The sequence below is a fragment of the Protopterus annectens genome, chromosome 9.part0 (genome assembly GCF_019279795.1).
Source record: "Protopterus annectens isolate FY-2018-M chromosome 9.part0, PAN1.0, whole genome shotgun sequence".
NCBI classification, from domain to species: domain Eukaryota; kingdom Metazoa; phylum Chordata; order Ceratodontiformes; family Protopteridae; genus Protopterus; species Protopterus annectens.
In genome coordinates, this window is record NC_056743.1 from 1,267,674,306 (window position 1) to 1,267,689,305 (window position 15,000).

General features: G+C 37.7%; 1 protein-coding gene across 1 annotated transcript in view; it reads left to right on the forward strand.

Annotated features, from left to right (window-relative positions):
• Positions 1-15,000, forward strand: part of LOC122810653 (vomeronasal type-2 receptor 26-like) — a 194,521-nt gene that overhangs the window by 23,377 nt on the left and 156,144 nt on the right. Inside the window, exon 2 of the mRNA XM_044082226.1 lies at positions 6,386-7,228. Within this exon, the coding sequence (XP_043938161.1) occupies positions 6,386-7,228 (843 nt within the window). The remainder of the gene's footprint in view (positions 1-6,385; positions 7,229-15,000) is intronic.

Below are 15,000 nucleotides of genomic sequence, written 5' to 3' on the forward strand. Positions count from 1 at the left end.
AGCCGTGTGTACCCCACAGATTTAATTAAAGGGATCATGGAAGAAGTGCAAACTAAAAGATGGAATGGAGTATATGCCCCTATTCTGTGTAAATTTGTCACCCAAAATTTATTAACCCAAGATCACTCAATGTATGATTCAAGTCCTATGATGTCCTTGAACTCTCCCCAAGTATCATATGAGCATCAAAAACAAGCTGATGCTATGCTAATTATATTTGCTGTTTTACATGATCTGGTTATCTGAAGAAGTTTGTACATTTGACAAACGAAAAGCACTTCATAATATTAAATAATTTCTACTCGCTGCTAGTGTCCACCATCTTTTTGGTTGTTTGTTCAGTTTATAGTTCCATGAAAAGCATTACAGTCTTTTCCTGTTTGGGCTACTGGAAGGACTGCTTTTCAAGTACTGCTTGTCATGGATCAGTTGACTGGAAAGAGGGTCGGGGAGAAAAGCAGGAGGCAGTGCGTAAAGGTATCACAGCAGATGTTCTAACAGGTGATGAGTTTAATGACAGACTACCTTGTGTACATGCAGTTGGCATGGAGACAGTCACACTGGAAAGGCAGTGGGAAACCATGTCTACTTAATGAAAGAGATAGGTAGTAGCAGGAAACCTGAACCTAAGCTATGGCTATTGAAAGGTACTGCACTTCCTCTGGAAATGGCAACTTCATGAAAAGGAATAGTTATTAGCAGTATGTCAAAATCTGAGATACAGTTGTTTAAAAAATATGGGACATCCATTGGTAGATGAACTGGGGAGGATTAGAAAGTATGAGAGTGATGAGACAGACATAACTATCATATACCACCTTACAGAACTTTAGGAAGTTGGTCAAAGAGATTCCTGATCTTCTTGGGCAGGGTGGTAAATATCTGAATGAAAAGAATACAAAAAGAGCTAATGGAATTTTTTTTATGCCAGCCATTGTAAAAGATGTAACATTGCATGAAATATGAGCACTGTTGAAAGGCTAGAAAACCAGAAGACAAAGCTAAGTCTGCTTTAGCATCTTTACCTCTTGATGAAGTACCATTTTAGAGGATATTCACTGATATTATGGGGCATTTTAATACCCCAAACACCACAAGTAAGAGGTATAGTTTGGTGACAATAGACTATTCTACTGTGTACCCTGAAACTACTGGTTTTGTCCTCTATGCAGGCAGAAAAGTTACATATTTTCTGTTAGAAATTTTCAGCAGGGTGGGGTTCCCCAAAGAAATACTAACATTTAGAGGGGCTAACTTCCTTACAGCATGTCTGAACAAGTTAAGCAAAGCATGTGTGCATAAATTCAAGACATTCAAGAAAATCTGAAGATGGGGAGTAATCTAGTAATCCAACAGTCATTCGGCCCCACCAGTGATGTTGGTGACAAAAAAAGAACAGAAGCATTAGGTGCTGGGTACACTATAAGAAACTAAATAGATGCACAAAATCAGATGATACCCCATCATTTGGACAGGTGAACCTTTAGAGCATTAAATATCTGACTGGGTCTATATTAAGTCAGCAAAACAGAATTACAGTGAATGCTGTTTCAGCGACACATATAGAACGAAAGCTGACAACAGCAAAACCCAGGTCACCGATTTTTTTTCCCAGGGAGAAAAATCTGTAGACCAACAAAACACAACACACCACTGAAAACATTACAGAGTGGGGGGCTTCCCTCCCCCCACCCCCATAACTAAATATACCAACTCCGAGATCACACTACAGTGGGGTAAAGGGCAATGTCATGGCTCAGGCCAAGTGATTATTTTCCCTGGGAAAAAAAATTGCTGACCTGAACTTTCGCTGTGGTCAGATTTTGTGCTATATGTGTCAGCGAAATGGCATTCACTGTAATGCCATTTTGTTGATTTAATATAGACCCATCTGACCTTTATTGAACTAATTAAAGTTTACTGGTAATTACCCTTGACACTTGTAGCAAGGGAAAGGTCAGCATTTGTTAAAACATTTGTTTTTATAAATTCACTAAAATGTGCTTTGGGATGAAGAATGCCCTGGCAATGTTCCTGAAACTGTTAGAATACATCATGGAAGGAGCTAGAGACTATGTTCAGTCTTGTATAGATGCTATTGTAATGCTTAGCTTAATTGATCCTGGTAGGATTGTGTGTGACATGCCAGACAGATGATGAGAAGATTAAAAAGGGCCAGGCTGATGTCAGGTTAGAATTGCAGAAGTTTTCGTCATTTAATAGATGGTGGCAAAATTCATCCACCTCCTGCTTAAGTGGAGGTTATCATGACATGAACTGTCTCATTACCAAAAGGCAGGAGTAGGTTTTCAACAGGACATCAGGGTATCGCAGGTAGTTTGTCTTCATTACAGTACAATAGCCATTCCTCTCACAGAGAGCTTAACTGAAAAAAATAAGACAGATAAATCTATCTGGACACCAGCTTGTGACCAGGCTTTCCAGAAACTCAAGGAGGCAGCTTTGAGTTTAACCACTATACTTGCTAGTCTTGATTATAACTAGAGCTTATCATGCACATGGGTACTTAAAGCTATGGATCGGGATTATATCAAACAGATTTCTATACCTTAGTCACAGTCTTCATCCAAAGTAAAATCATATCAAGCTGCGGAGAATAGGAATCGGTTTGGGTTTCCTAATCTTACATATGATGGAAAACAAGCAGCAACTGCAACCCATAATCCCTTAAAGTGGTTATACAGAGCTGGTGAGAAACGTGGCAAGCTTCTTAGATAGCATTTGGAATTATAGTCCTACAGTATGACAGTTCATGAAAGAAGTATCAGTAATGCAAATTAAAATGTTATATGATGACAGGAGAATGTGTAGTGTAACTAAAATGCATCTGTAGCCCTGACATTTTTTTTTATGGTGCCTGAATAAGACAGGCTTGTGTTCAGTAAGCTGTAATAAATGTAGAATGCGGTACTATACTAAAGGAAATGTAAAAGTTTTCAGAGAAGAACTGTAACAGGTTGCATGAAGTTTCCAATTGTCTTCAATAAAATGAATAGAAAGCATAATAAGCAGATGCATTTTTTGTAAAACAAATATGCATAATTTAAAAATAATTTGCTGCGTCTAAAATGCATCACCTATGCTAGCAGTGAAACTGGTTTCTCAGATGTGTAATTTATACAGCTTCCTAAAAGGCTGACTTGGGTCAAGAGAATTCATTACCTTATTTAGGCGTTCTTCAGAGGTATGTGACTATGGAGACGGGAAATCTTACATTCAAAATTATGGAAATCAGGAAATACTGTCTGAGACTTCAAGAGAGACTGTCGGTCAAGTCAGTCTCTGGCTTACTTCTAAAGTGAGCACAAGTATATTGTAATTCTGAACAGAGCTCATACTTGAAGATAAATTGCCCCAAAAATTGTGAAACTGCACTTTGGAATTAAGTCAGAGGTAGATAGAAAATGAAGTATATCTTTAGCTACTTGTATTAACAGGTTAGACAAACTGTAAGAAGTATTCTGTATGCTACCTGTATTTTAAATTCTTGTATTTAGAGTGTGTTCTTATAAGTGAAAAGCTGTTTGCATATTCAACTTTGCAAAGTACATTGATTAACTGCATTTATTTCCAGTAATTGTATATCAAGTTCTAAATGCTTCTGGCATTTGATTTATTTTGCATTTTAAGTGCATGTTTCTTAAAGTGGCGTAGCATCAACTGTTGAATTCTACCTTTCAAAGATGCTTATTGTAACCATAGATGCCAAACATTGTATTACAGTTGGCTTATTTCAAGAGTCAACTGTATTTTATTTATTTTTTGTTAGAGTGATCTAGCTAGTAGTAGTGCTACACAAAGAATTGGAAAGGATGTTGCTACTAGAGAGTTAATATTAACCTATTTAGGGAAATATTCTGTGTATGTGTGTTTTGTGTGATTATTGCACAGGTTTAAGGTCAAGGAAATTCTCTGCAGCCACTGATTATAAATCTGTTGTCTAGCTGTGCAGTGCAAGGCTTATCTGACAATGGCAGGTATTGGCTATATCCTTAGGTAGTAGTAAACATTACCATAAACTGTTAAGGTCCATTGCCTATGACAAATTATTGGGTATTCATTTGTCGATCATTGACACTGTAGCCCTTGATCATTACATCATAAATTGTTACCAGTGGTGTTGATTTAAAGGCCAAATCATGACATAATTGGTGTCAGCAGTTAAGATTATACACCATTCATCACTCTAATAATGCATATTTGTCTACAGTAAAAGTCCATCAGATGTTAAGCAATGCTTATAGAGAATGAACTTTATCTCTGTAGTAAATGATCACATACAGGTAAATATTAATGGCCAAAATTAACTCCCACAGACTCATTGTTACGTGTAGAATGACCAATAAGCCAGTATTTGACGTTAGTTATGGTTCTTCAAAGACATTTATATATTAAAGAAAGATGGCTTGTTGAAATCAAACATAAGACATTTCAGAATGGTTGCTGACAATAAAAATGTATACGTTTTGAAATATTTTAACAAAAGATTTCTGTTTACACTAGTTAACAATAGGCACATATTAGTCACACTGACCTGGAACAAATGAATTTTACACCGAATGTGAAAAGTTTTATGATTTTTATATGCATTATTTCTCTGAAAATTAGTGATACATAAAAGACCATGGTCTTCTTTAGTTTTGGTACCAAGATTTATTCACATACTGGCAATAGATGATGGTCATTGCTGAAGTGACACCCCTACCGCTTGAGCAAAAAATTGGTAAAAGTTGATTAGTAATGGATGGATATGATGAATAACATTATACTACATAAATACTAGTAATGATACAGTTGACAATATGTAGGGGTCTGTTATTATTGTTTGAACAGGACGGGAGGTCAAGTACTGCTGCTGTTAAACCATCATGAACTAAATGTTTGCTATATGCTAAATATATATTCTTATCCCGTCAATACCTTATTTAGGTGGACAGTTATTGACTCCTTTTCTATTGCAAAACAAATGAAAATAACCAATATGCATCCATATTCTAGCAAAAGGAATCCAGCAAAGCTAATATTATGATAGGCACCTAGTTTTACTTAGTAGCATATTAACAAGGAAAGAGAAAAGTATTGATTTCTCTTGTATACAATCAAATGCAGAAATGAGTCATACTGGTTAAGCTGATATGTCACCATGCTCTTGTCATGTCTAAGAGTTCTGCTACAATGACCAGCATAAATTTATGACAAAGTTAGTTCTGCCTTTGTAAGTCAGTAAGAAAAGAGGCAGGATTCTTTGGTCGCTAAAATGGCCAAACCTATGAAATGAAAATGACCATAATGTTTGAATTGCTTAATTTTGTAGCTGCCACCGGAAGCTATATCACCAGAGTTAGTTAGAACTTATAAGGAAAGTCACGTGTCTCCTGGACTTAATGGGCTTTAGAATTAGGTGGACAAATTAATTTTCTCACACATCAGTGGCTGAATCATTTTGCCACATTATTTGTTCCATTTCATATTCATCTGGCCATCAAATTCCAATCAAATCTGATATTTATCATAATCGCACACTGTAAACAGCGAAAATGCTGGACTTTGAACCCTTTATTGTGGGGCGGCTATGCCCCCCACACCCCCAGCTAATTATATATACCAATGAGATCACACTGCAGTGAGGAAAGGGCAAATTTCCTGATCTTCACTGTACCGCGATCTCACAAAAAACACATAGATGAATGGCATTTTCACGTATACAGCCATACGATATTTTGGACTTTCGTTCTTCTAATAGGAACCCTATCATATGCACCCCTACCTCACACATTCACTGAAGGATTCACAAATTATTATTTTCCACATTCTTTGCCTTCCCATACAATGTATGATAAACCCTGAATACAACTGCACTGAGACACATATATTATATAAATAAATAAGAAAATATGAAAAAAAGGTGTGTGAGAGATAAATGGAGAGAATTAGAGTTAGGTGACTTCCTAGCTATGACATGTATACCTTGGCTCTTATGTGTATCATTATCATATAACATGCACTCAAAAGAAGAATACTAGATACACACAGCATGTTAAGATACAGCTGTAAAAGCATGTTTACAGAGTGTGTTAAAAGATATGAAATCAGTCCTTGTAATACTTATTTATTGACATTTGATTACTGGAATATTCAAACTATACAGAAGCCCATTTTCAGAGGTATATGTGTGTGTGTTTGCATGTGTGTGTGTGTGTGTGTGTGTGTGTGTGTGTGTGTGTGTGTGTGTGTGTGTGTGTGTGTGTGTGTCTGTGTGTGTGTGTATATATATATATATATATATATATATAAATATACATGTTAAGTGTGTTATATCTTCTAATGCAGGGATATAATTGAAATTTAAATCTGCTTTTTATAGGTCAGTCATGCTGCATCAGTGTCCATACTTAGTAATAAAAAGGAATTTCCATCTTTTCTTCGCACTGCTCCTAGTAACTATTTCCATCCCAAAGGCATAGTTAAACTTTTTCTTCATTTTGGTTGGACCTGGGCAGGAATTCTGGCTTCAAATAATGATTATGGACTTTCAGGAAGCCTACAGCTGAAGCAAGAGCTTATCAGTCTAGGAATTTGTATTGAGTTCTATCACGCACTGTCTACCAGTCTCCCAAATGAAAAGCTCCTGTATATTGTTGATATTGTAAAGACATCTTCTTCCAAAGTGGTTGTTATAATATCTAACATTCCACAAGTGATGGCCTTCATGGAAAAGGTCAGTGCACATAATGTGTCTGAAAAAGTCTGGATAGCTTGCCCATTTTGGATTATCTCGCCAGCTTTTTCCAGGAAAGATTTTTCTCAGTTTCTGAGTGGGACACTAGGGCTTGCTGTTCATCATGGAGATATGCCAGGATTCAGTGATTTTCTTTACAGAATACACCCTTCAACACAGTTAGCTGACAGTTTTAGTAAGCCTTTCTGGGAGGCAACATTTAGCTGCAAGTGGCTGGAAAGCAACTCAACCCAAGTTGTACCTGGCATGAAAGTGACTGGAGAGATGAAGTTGTGCACAGGACAGGAGAATTTGCATAATGTCGATGACTCTTTATATAATGCACACAGTTTCAGATACACATATAATACATACAATGCTCTGTATGCTTTTGCATATGCCTTACATGAACTTCTGTCATGTTTGCCTGGGAAAGGGCCTTTTGAAAATGGAACATGTGCCACCAGTATGCATTTGCAGCCATGGAAGGTAAGTAAAACATATTTATATTTTATCAGATTTATGAGGTCATGTTACTGTGAGAGAAAAAAATGATGAATCCAGCTGACAGAAATGATTATCTTTGCTAACTGATAATATACTAGTGAGCTTCTTCATAATTACATGTTTTTTATCATACTTTAGCAGTAAATGAAAAAGGTTGACAGTAGCCTTTCGTTTGACACTCATGTTGCTAAAGTAGTTAGTAAAACCTTCTACATTGCCCACCTGATCATGAAGGGATTCACATCTAGATCAAGGGAGGTCATCGTCCCCCTGTACTCATCACTCATTAGACCTATGATTGAGTACAATGCCCCATTCGGAATGTATCTGACCCGACACCTGCAGCAGCTGGAAAGGCCCCAAAAGTTCCTCACCAAAAGGATAAAGGGTCTCAAAAATATGTCTTATGCTGCCCGACTGAAAGAACTCCAGCTCTATTCAGTCTCATACCGCTTGCTCAGAGGTGACCTGTGCCTGACATATAAGGCCATGTCAAACCCTGATTTGATGAATATGCTTCACCTCAAAAATCTAGATCCCTCAGAACCACAAGGGGGAGACTTAAACCTTGACACGGTTATTAATAGAATGTGCTGGAGGGACAGATTCATCACCCAGAGACTCCCTATGCTGTGGAACAAAATCCCGGTACATGTGAGGCAGAGCACCTCGCTGGCCTTGTTCAAGAGGAATCTTGACCAATGGATGGTGGATCGCAGATATACCCCAGGGATTACTTCAGTGTCACTGCTTGACAGAGGCACAACAAAATAATAGGCATAGTTTTATTCAAACTAAAGGGGTGGCGAAAGCCAAATAACTATGGGCTAGGCTTATAAATGCCCTTGGGCAGATAGCCTAGTATGAACCTATGAACCTAAAAACATAAAAACTTGCTTAAATGCTTTGTGGTGGTCTACAGGAAATGACCTGCCTTAGCTGATGCCATAGTAGGTAGCTGCACCATCATATAATCATTTACATATTTGACAATAACTCATATCTTTTAATTTTTATCAACTCTTCCTTGAGGTCTATAATCCAGGCAAGGTGAAACTGATGCAATATAGTGACAGACTGGTGGAATTTGAACTGAGATTACCTGTCCATTATGTATTAGATATATTAATGCAAGTGTCCAATACTAGTGTTTGGAGATCAGCACTTTTCAAAAATAGATAAACTCCACACTCATAGAAAAAGGATTATTAAGAAAACTGAATTGCTGCAAAGGCTGAACTCTGTTGTCAATGAAGATGTAAAGAAATTGTAGCATCTCCTCCCCATTTGAAACCTGGATTCAACCATCCAATGATTTTACTCCCTGCTTTCTTGCTGCAAGAAGTACCTCTTCCTGTCTCTTTCCCTGTCCCCCTTCCTCTCTCTCTCTCTCTAACTCTCCCTCTCTCTATAGTTGTAAGAATTCTTTTTTCCTGTGTGTCACCTCCTTTTTTCATTCCCTGGACATGTCTTTCCCTCATCTGCTTTTGTTCCTTCCCTGTACTTTCATCTTGCTGTGTAGGACATTACATTGATCACATGATCTCCCCTGTACTACATTGCTCAAAAACAAACTACTTCAGTTGTTACATGCTCTGTACTTGATACTACCGTACTATGGTGGGAATATTTTTTGGAGCTGTTTTCCAATAGGGTGGATGAAGAAATGTGCAGTGTCTCACAACGGCTTTCATTGTTATAAATTTTAAAAACTTTAAAAGCATAACTTGGTGACTATACAGTTGATCGGTAATAGTACTTAACTTGTCATGTCTTTATATTAGCTGTATTTTAAATAAAGGTAAAAAGTTCTTAATAGCTGCTGTCCAATATTGGAATTACATTCTGCTGAAGATAAGCAGACACATGATCCACATACTTTACACTTCAGTGTACCTCACTTTCAGTGGTGTTCCAATATTTACCAATACAGTGGGGCATGGTAAATCCTACTACACAAATTCATATATTACTTATACCACATACAGCTACTCTTTATGAATGAATACATTTAGAAAGGTGAAGTGTTACATTTGCACTATTATAATATGCATCAGTTATATAGTATATTGCATTTTTCCATCCTGAATTCTGCTTTTTTTTTACTTGTGGTTATTGCATGTTTAGTTAATGACTGATTTTGCATTGTGCTTGTATATATATTTAGTTGTTCCACTACATCACAAATGTAAGGTTCAGAAGTGCATCTGGAGAAGAGGTGTTCTTTGATGCTAATGGTGATGTACTCCCCATTTTTGATATTCTCAACTGGCAGCTGTTTGCAGATGGAACAAGCAAGTATGTCCAAGTTGGCAGCTTTTTTGGCCATGTCTCCCATAATCAGCAACTCATCATTAATGACAGTGCTATCAGATGGCATGATGCAAATATAAAGGTCAGTTTCAATTTGCATGGCATTTCTGAAATTGTTTGATGCAACTACATTTAGTATATTTTGTTCAAGATGCTGCAGATGAGTGGATAGGTTTATATCACAGAGAATACCACTTCTATTGAACTGTCTATTGCTGCACATAAAGCAAAGTATTCTATTACTCTATTAAAAAGCACCCCTACCCCTCATGGATAGGGGGAAACATGTTGTTCATCCTGTCTCTGGTTATGTGTATGCAAAGCAAAGTACAATGGCTAAAAACTACCATGGGAATATATGGCTAGGATTCTTCAGATTGTCATGGATCAATAGTCTATTAAGTGCCCATAAACCTGTGACAATGCTGTAAATATTTCAGAAAATGGAAAAAATGAAGCAGCACTATAATAAAGCTGTGCAGAAAGACATTCTCCAGGATTCAATAAACTCCATGTAAGCTCCACGCAAAGACTACATGGAGTTTACATGTGTGAGTGGTGGTGCATGGTGAGTAGCAGCAAGCGCACCACCACCCAATGCATATTCATGCCACGCGAAGCATGTAAGTGAGGTTTCAAGAAACCATGTAAGGCAATCCTGTTTAAAGTAGAGCACTTACGGTCCGCTGTTTTGCACGGAATGCCACAATGATCAACAGGACTTCACCAATAGTTGTTAATCTCTTAGTTCAACACATCTGCACAAAGGCCAACATAATGTGGGAACAATTAACCAGAAACAGAGACTTATTTGACATAGATGTCTCATAGAAATGTGGTGGAATGAAATTCAAACATACCTCTCAACCTGTTAGAGCAAGAAATCTAGACATAGCTATAAATAATGGGGGGACAAAGGCCCAAAAATACGGACAGCTTTTAATATTGCTCTTACAAACTTAGAAAGTTGATAGAATAATAGGTTTTACAGTAGCATGAATTTTCTGAAGAGCATGACATTTGAAAATCAAATGTCCACATTTTATGAGGAAAAAATAAAAAATATGAGACAAAAAATAGACATTCTGTATAAATTAGGACATTTGAGAGGTATGAACTGAAATGTATGTAATATTGAGTCACATCACTCCTGTGATCATCCCAGTGATATGGCAGAAAGCCACAAATTTGATTAGGAACACATAGACATCCTAGGAATATCTGGACAGTTGAGAGGTATGAATGCAATCTGTATGGTCCAAACACAGTACAGGACAGTTTATCTACATTAAAAAGTATTGTGATATCCCATTTCTGGCATTCTGTATTGAAGCTGTGTAAATGATCTGTAAACACTCAGGGAAGTGAAGTGTGTGTATTGAATAGGGACACACAGATGAATTGTAGGAATGAACACAGGGAAAGAGGACAGTTGAAACAACCCAATGTACATCAGATTAGGGCATGTCAATGGAAGATGGTTGTAGCAGCAACATGGGTCACATATTTATATGGTACAGTAGGGACTGTACAGTGAAAAAGTGTTTTATATAACTGTCACACAAGATGGCATAACAATGGGGGAGGATGTATGTGTGAGATAAGCATCCTTACATGAATAATGCAAAGTACATCTATCCAAGATCTGACATGCAGTTGGGGTAGGGTGAATGTTGTGAAGCTGTGCAAACTGATATGCCTGAATGAGTGTAATCTCAGCAGAGGTCTCCATCAAGTGGGGTACAGGTAAAGGCTCATGGAAAATATTAAAAGAACCAACCATAATCATGGGAAATAGCATAATAATACCACCAGTAATCCCATGCCTCTGACTTAATATATTTGATTTAAAGTGATCAGAGATGATTCTGCAAACACAGTTGAACAACTATTATGATACATCCACACTATATGAGGGTAACCACGCACACTCTCCTGGCACTGTAACATCTGCTAGAGGTGTTAGGAGGGACACTGCTATACCTGTATGCAACATTATGAGCAATACAGGGTGGTTGACTGGTATGTATAGCATATATAGCACAATTTACACTGTCATGAATAATATACCTGCCATTAATGTTGTCAACCACCTGTGTATGTAGTATGTGCATCAACAGAACAAATAGCACAAATGCATTTGGTGTAGCAACTTGATTGATGTTCTGCATCATCATACAGTCATGTATATTCCACAAAATGAATACCTAGGTATGGCCAATAAGGTAGTACACTTCAGTTACACATCACTGGAAGATGTGTAGGGAGGTACATGAAGAAGGGTGCATTGTACTTAGATATCGGTGTGATGAAGGTTGGGAATTATGAAGGTATTATGGCTTCTGAAGTGGATGTCCTTCACATACCCAGTACTTGTGTTACATTCAATGGAGTAGTCAGCTCTGTGACCACATGCTGGTGGATGTTCCACTTATCATGTATCCCAGGTCATAGGTCTGATACCTATTGGTCTGATTATAGGATGTGATGTCCACATTATACTTGGATTGTGTGTTTGTTTTCTTGACTTAACAAATCCCTCCATGTTTTCTTGTCATTGTAGGTGTTGTCATGGCTGTGGCAGCAGTTGTTGGTATTTGTTGATACTGTCTGTATTATACTAATATTACAGTTGGAGTCAGTGGTTGCCCACAGTCTGTAGGCCTTCAGGCAGCTGTTTGGACACATGACGCGTATGTCATCTGTGATGTCCATCACTTAAATAATGGACAGGAAATGGCCTAGCAAACAGCCCTGATATACGGACCTGATCACCAAACCTGAGATATAGGTCACTTCACACATTTCAACATAGTGAGATTTCACATGTTATATACTGCTCTACCCACTTGGTGATATAGCTGTTTATGCCCACATATGACAATGTTGGTTGAATACCTCATTGTGAATTTGTGTCAAATGCCTTGACCTGGTCAAGTTTCACAAGATGATACTGTTGCCATCATGCATGTTGTTGATGACCTCTTTGAGTACATATATCAGATGTAACAGACATGATTTAGCATTAACAATTCACACAGGTCTGTCGCACACAGATGGAATATTGCTAGTGTGCATTTAGAAGGGGTCCATAATGACATGTTGGTCTACCTCACAGCTGAGGAGAGCAGGATGTCTCTATGCACACATGCATTGGTTGCTGTCTCCCCAACTCAGATGGATGCATGCTGATGTACACCCTTCTACAGGAACATAGCCCATGTGGAGGGTGTGCTGAAGTGAGTATTCAACAGTATCAGGAAGGTGTATGTCCTGAGTCAAGCCATAGGCAATCTATGTTGTTGTCACAGCCCATTTTGTGTGATAGGCCTGGATGAAAGTAAGTCCCCCTGAGTTGGGGAGACAGTATCAACTACTTTACTTTACTCCATCTACTACAAGATGGTGACATTCACCCCAACCCAGGCCCTCAAACTACTACCACCAAATCACACAGAAATCACTCCAAACCCTTCTCTCTCTCATCCATTACATCCTCTAACCTATTATCCCTGGCCCATCTCAACATACGTAGTATCTGCAACAAAATTAGTCAACTCCATGCCCTATTAGAAGTACACAACTTTGATATTCTATGCTTATCAGAAACTTGGCTAAAACCCTCTATTAAAGACAATGAAATTACCCCACCTGGATATAACATTCTTAGACTTGATCGTACCTCCAGAAAAGGAGGAGTAGCTATTCTATATAAAACAAAACTAAAGCTTACTCTTCTAGATCTTACCCTTAACCAAAATAATAATGCCGAAATAATTTGTTCCAAAATTCAAATTAACACTACTAAAGCAATAAACATCATCTGTGCATACCTCCCCCCTGGAAATAACATCCCCACTTTAGAACAACTTCTTGAACAACTCTCTATAGACCTTCCTCAAGAAACACTATTCCTTGGGGACTTTAACATTGATTGGAAATCTTGTAACAATGCTAACCCCACTTCCCATATACATCTTTTTGGTTTCAAACAACTAATTGATAGTCCCACTAGAATAAATAATAAGAGCAAAAAAGAAACCACCTTAGACTGGATTCTTACAAACTCCCCCCTACAAAACTACCAAACTGGCATCCTTCCAGATGATCTTAGCGATCACTCCCTTACCTATGTCATTAGAGCCAAAACTAACCTAAACTTACCTACCTCTCATAAAACAATATATTCAAAAAAACAATTTAATCCTGAAAGATTTCTAACAGAACTTTCACAATACAACTGGACCCCTCTAAAACATCTCTCACTCAACAATGCTGTTGAACATTTTAACTCAGCATTCCTTGCTATCTTAAATCGACATGCCCCAAGTCGTATCATTAGAACAAAGACCAAAACAGCACCCTGGCTAACCTCTAATACCAAACAAAAAATTAGACTTAGAAATAAATCTTGGAAAAAATGGCGTTCCTCCAGAAACCCAACCGATCATCAAACCTTTAAAGAACTCAGAAACAATACCAAAAAAGCTATCCTTTCAGATAAAAAGAATTATTATTTTGAACTTCAGCAATCAACCAAAAAAGAACCAAAAAAGTTCTGGTCTACTATCAATAATCTACTTACCCCAGGCAAAGTAGTTACACCCAACCCACAAAACTTAGACCCAGATAACCCCTCTTTAATAGCCAATAACTTCAATACCTTCTTTACTACTTCCATACAAAGTCTAGCTAACCACTTATCTCCTGATTCTTCCCAACTGCTCTTAAATAACATCGACAACTCCCTTCCTCCCCTGCAACTTCAACCCATACCCACCTCCTACATACAATCTCTTTTACAAAAACTTAAACCCACTACCCCCTCAGCAGATAACCTTCCTGCTGAATTTCTTCAAGTAGCAGCTAAAGTAATCGCCTACCCTGTTTCCATCCTCATAAACAGATCCATAAAAGAAAGTACTTTTCCAGCAATCTGGAAGATATCACATATCATACCCCTACATAAAGGAGGAAAATCCACTGACCTTTCCAACTTTCGTCCTATAGCACTATTATCTCCACTAGCTAAAATCATGGAAAAATGTATACACAAACAACTACTTAATCATCTCCTTCATAACAACCTACTAGCTAACACTCAACATGGATTTAGACCATCACATAGTACTACCACTGCTCTACTTTCTTTTACCAATACCATCAACTGTAACCGTAACAACAACAAACTAACCTCTTCTCTTTTCCTAGACCTGTCAAAAGCCTTCGACATGGTCAACCATACACTTCTTCTACACATATTAAAATCCCTTGCTTTGGATTCCTCTTCCTTAACCTGGTTCTCATCCTATCTTGAAAACCGACAACATGCAGTACTCTGGAAAACTTCACTATCTACTTTACTACCTATCTCTTTAGGAGTACCTCAAGGATCTATACTAGGCCCACTCTTATTCTCTATCTTTATTAATGACCTCCAA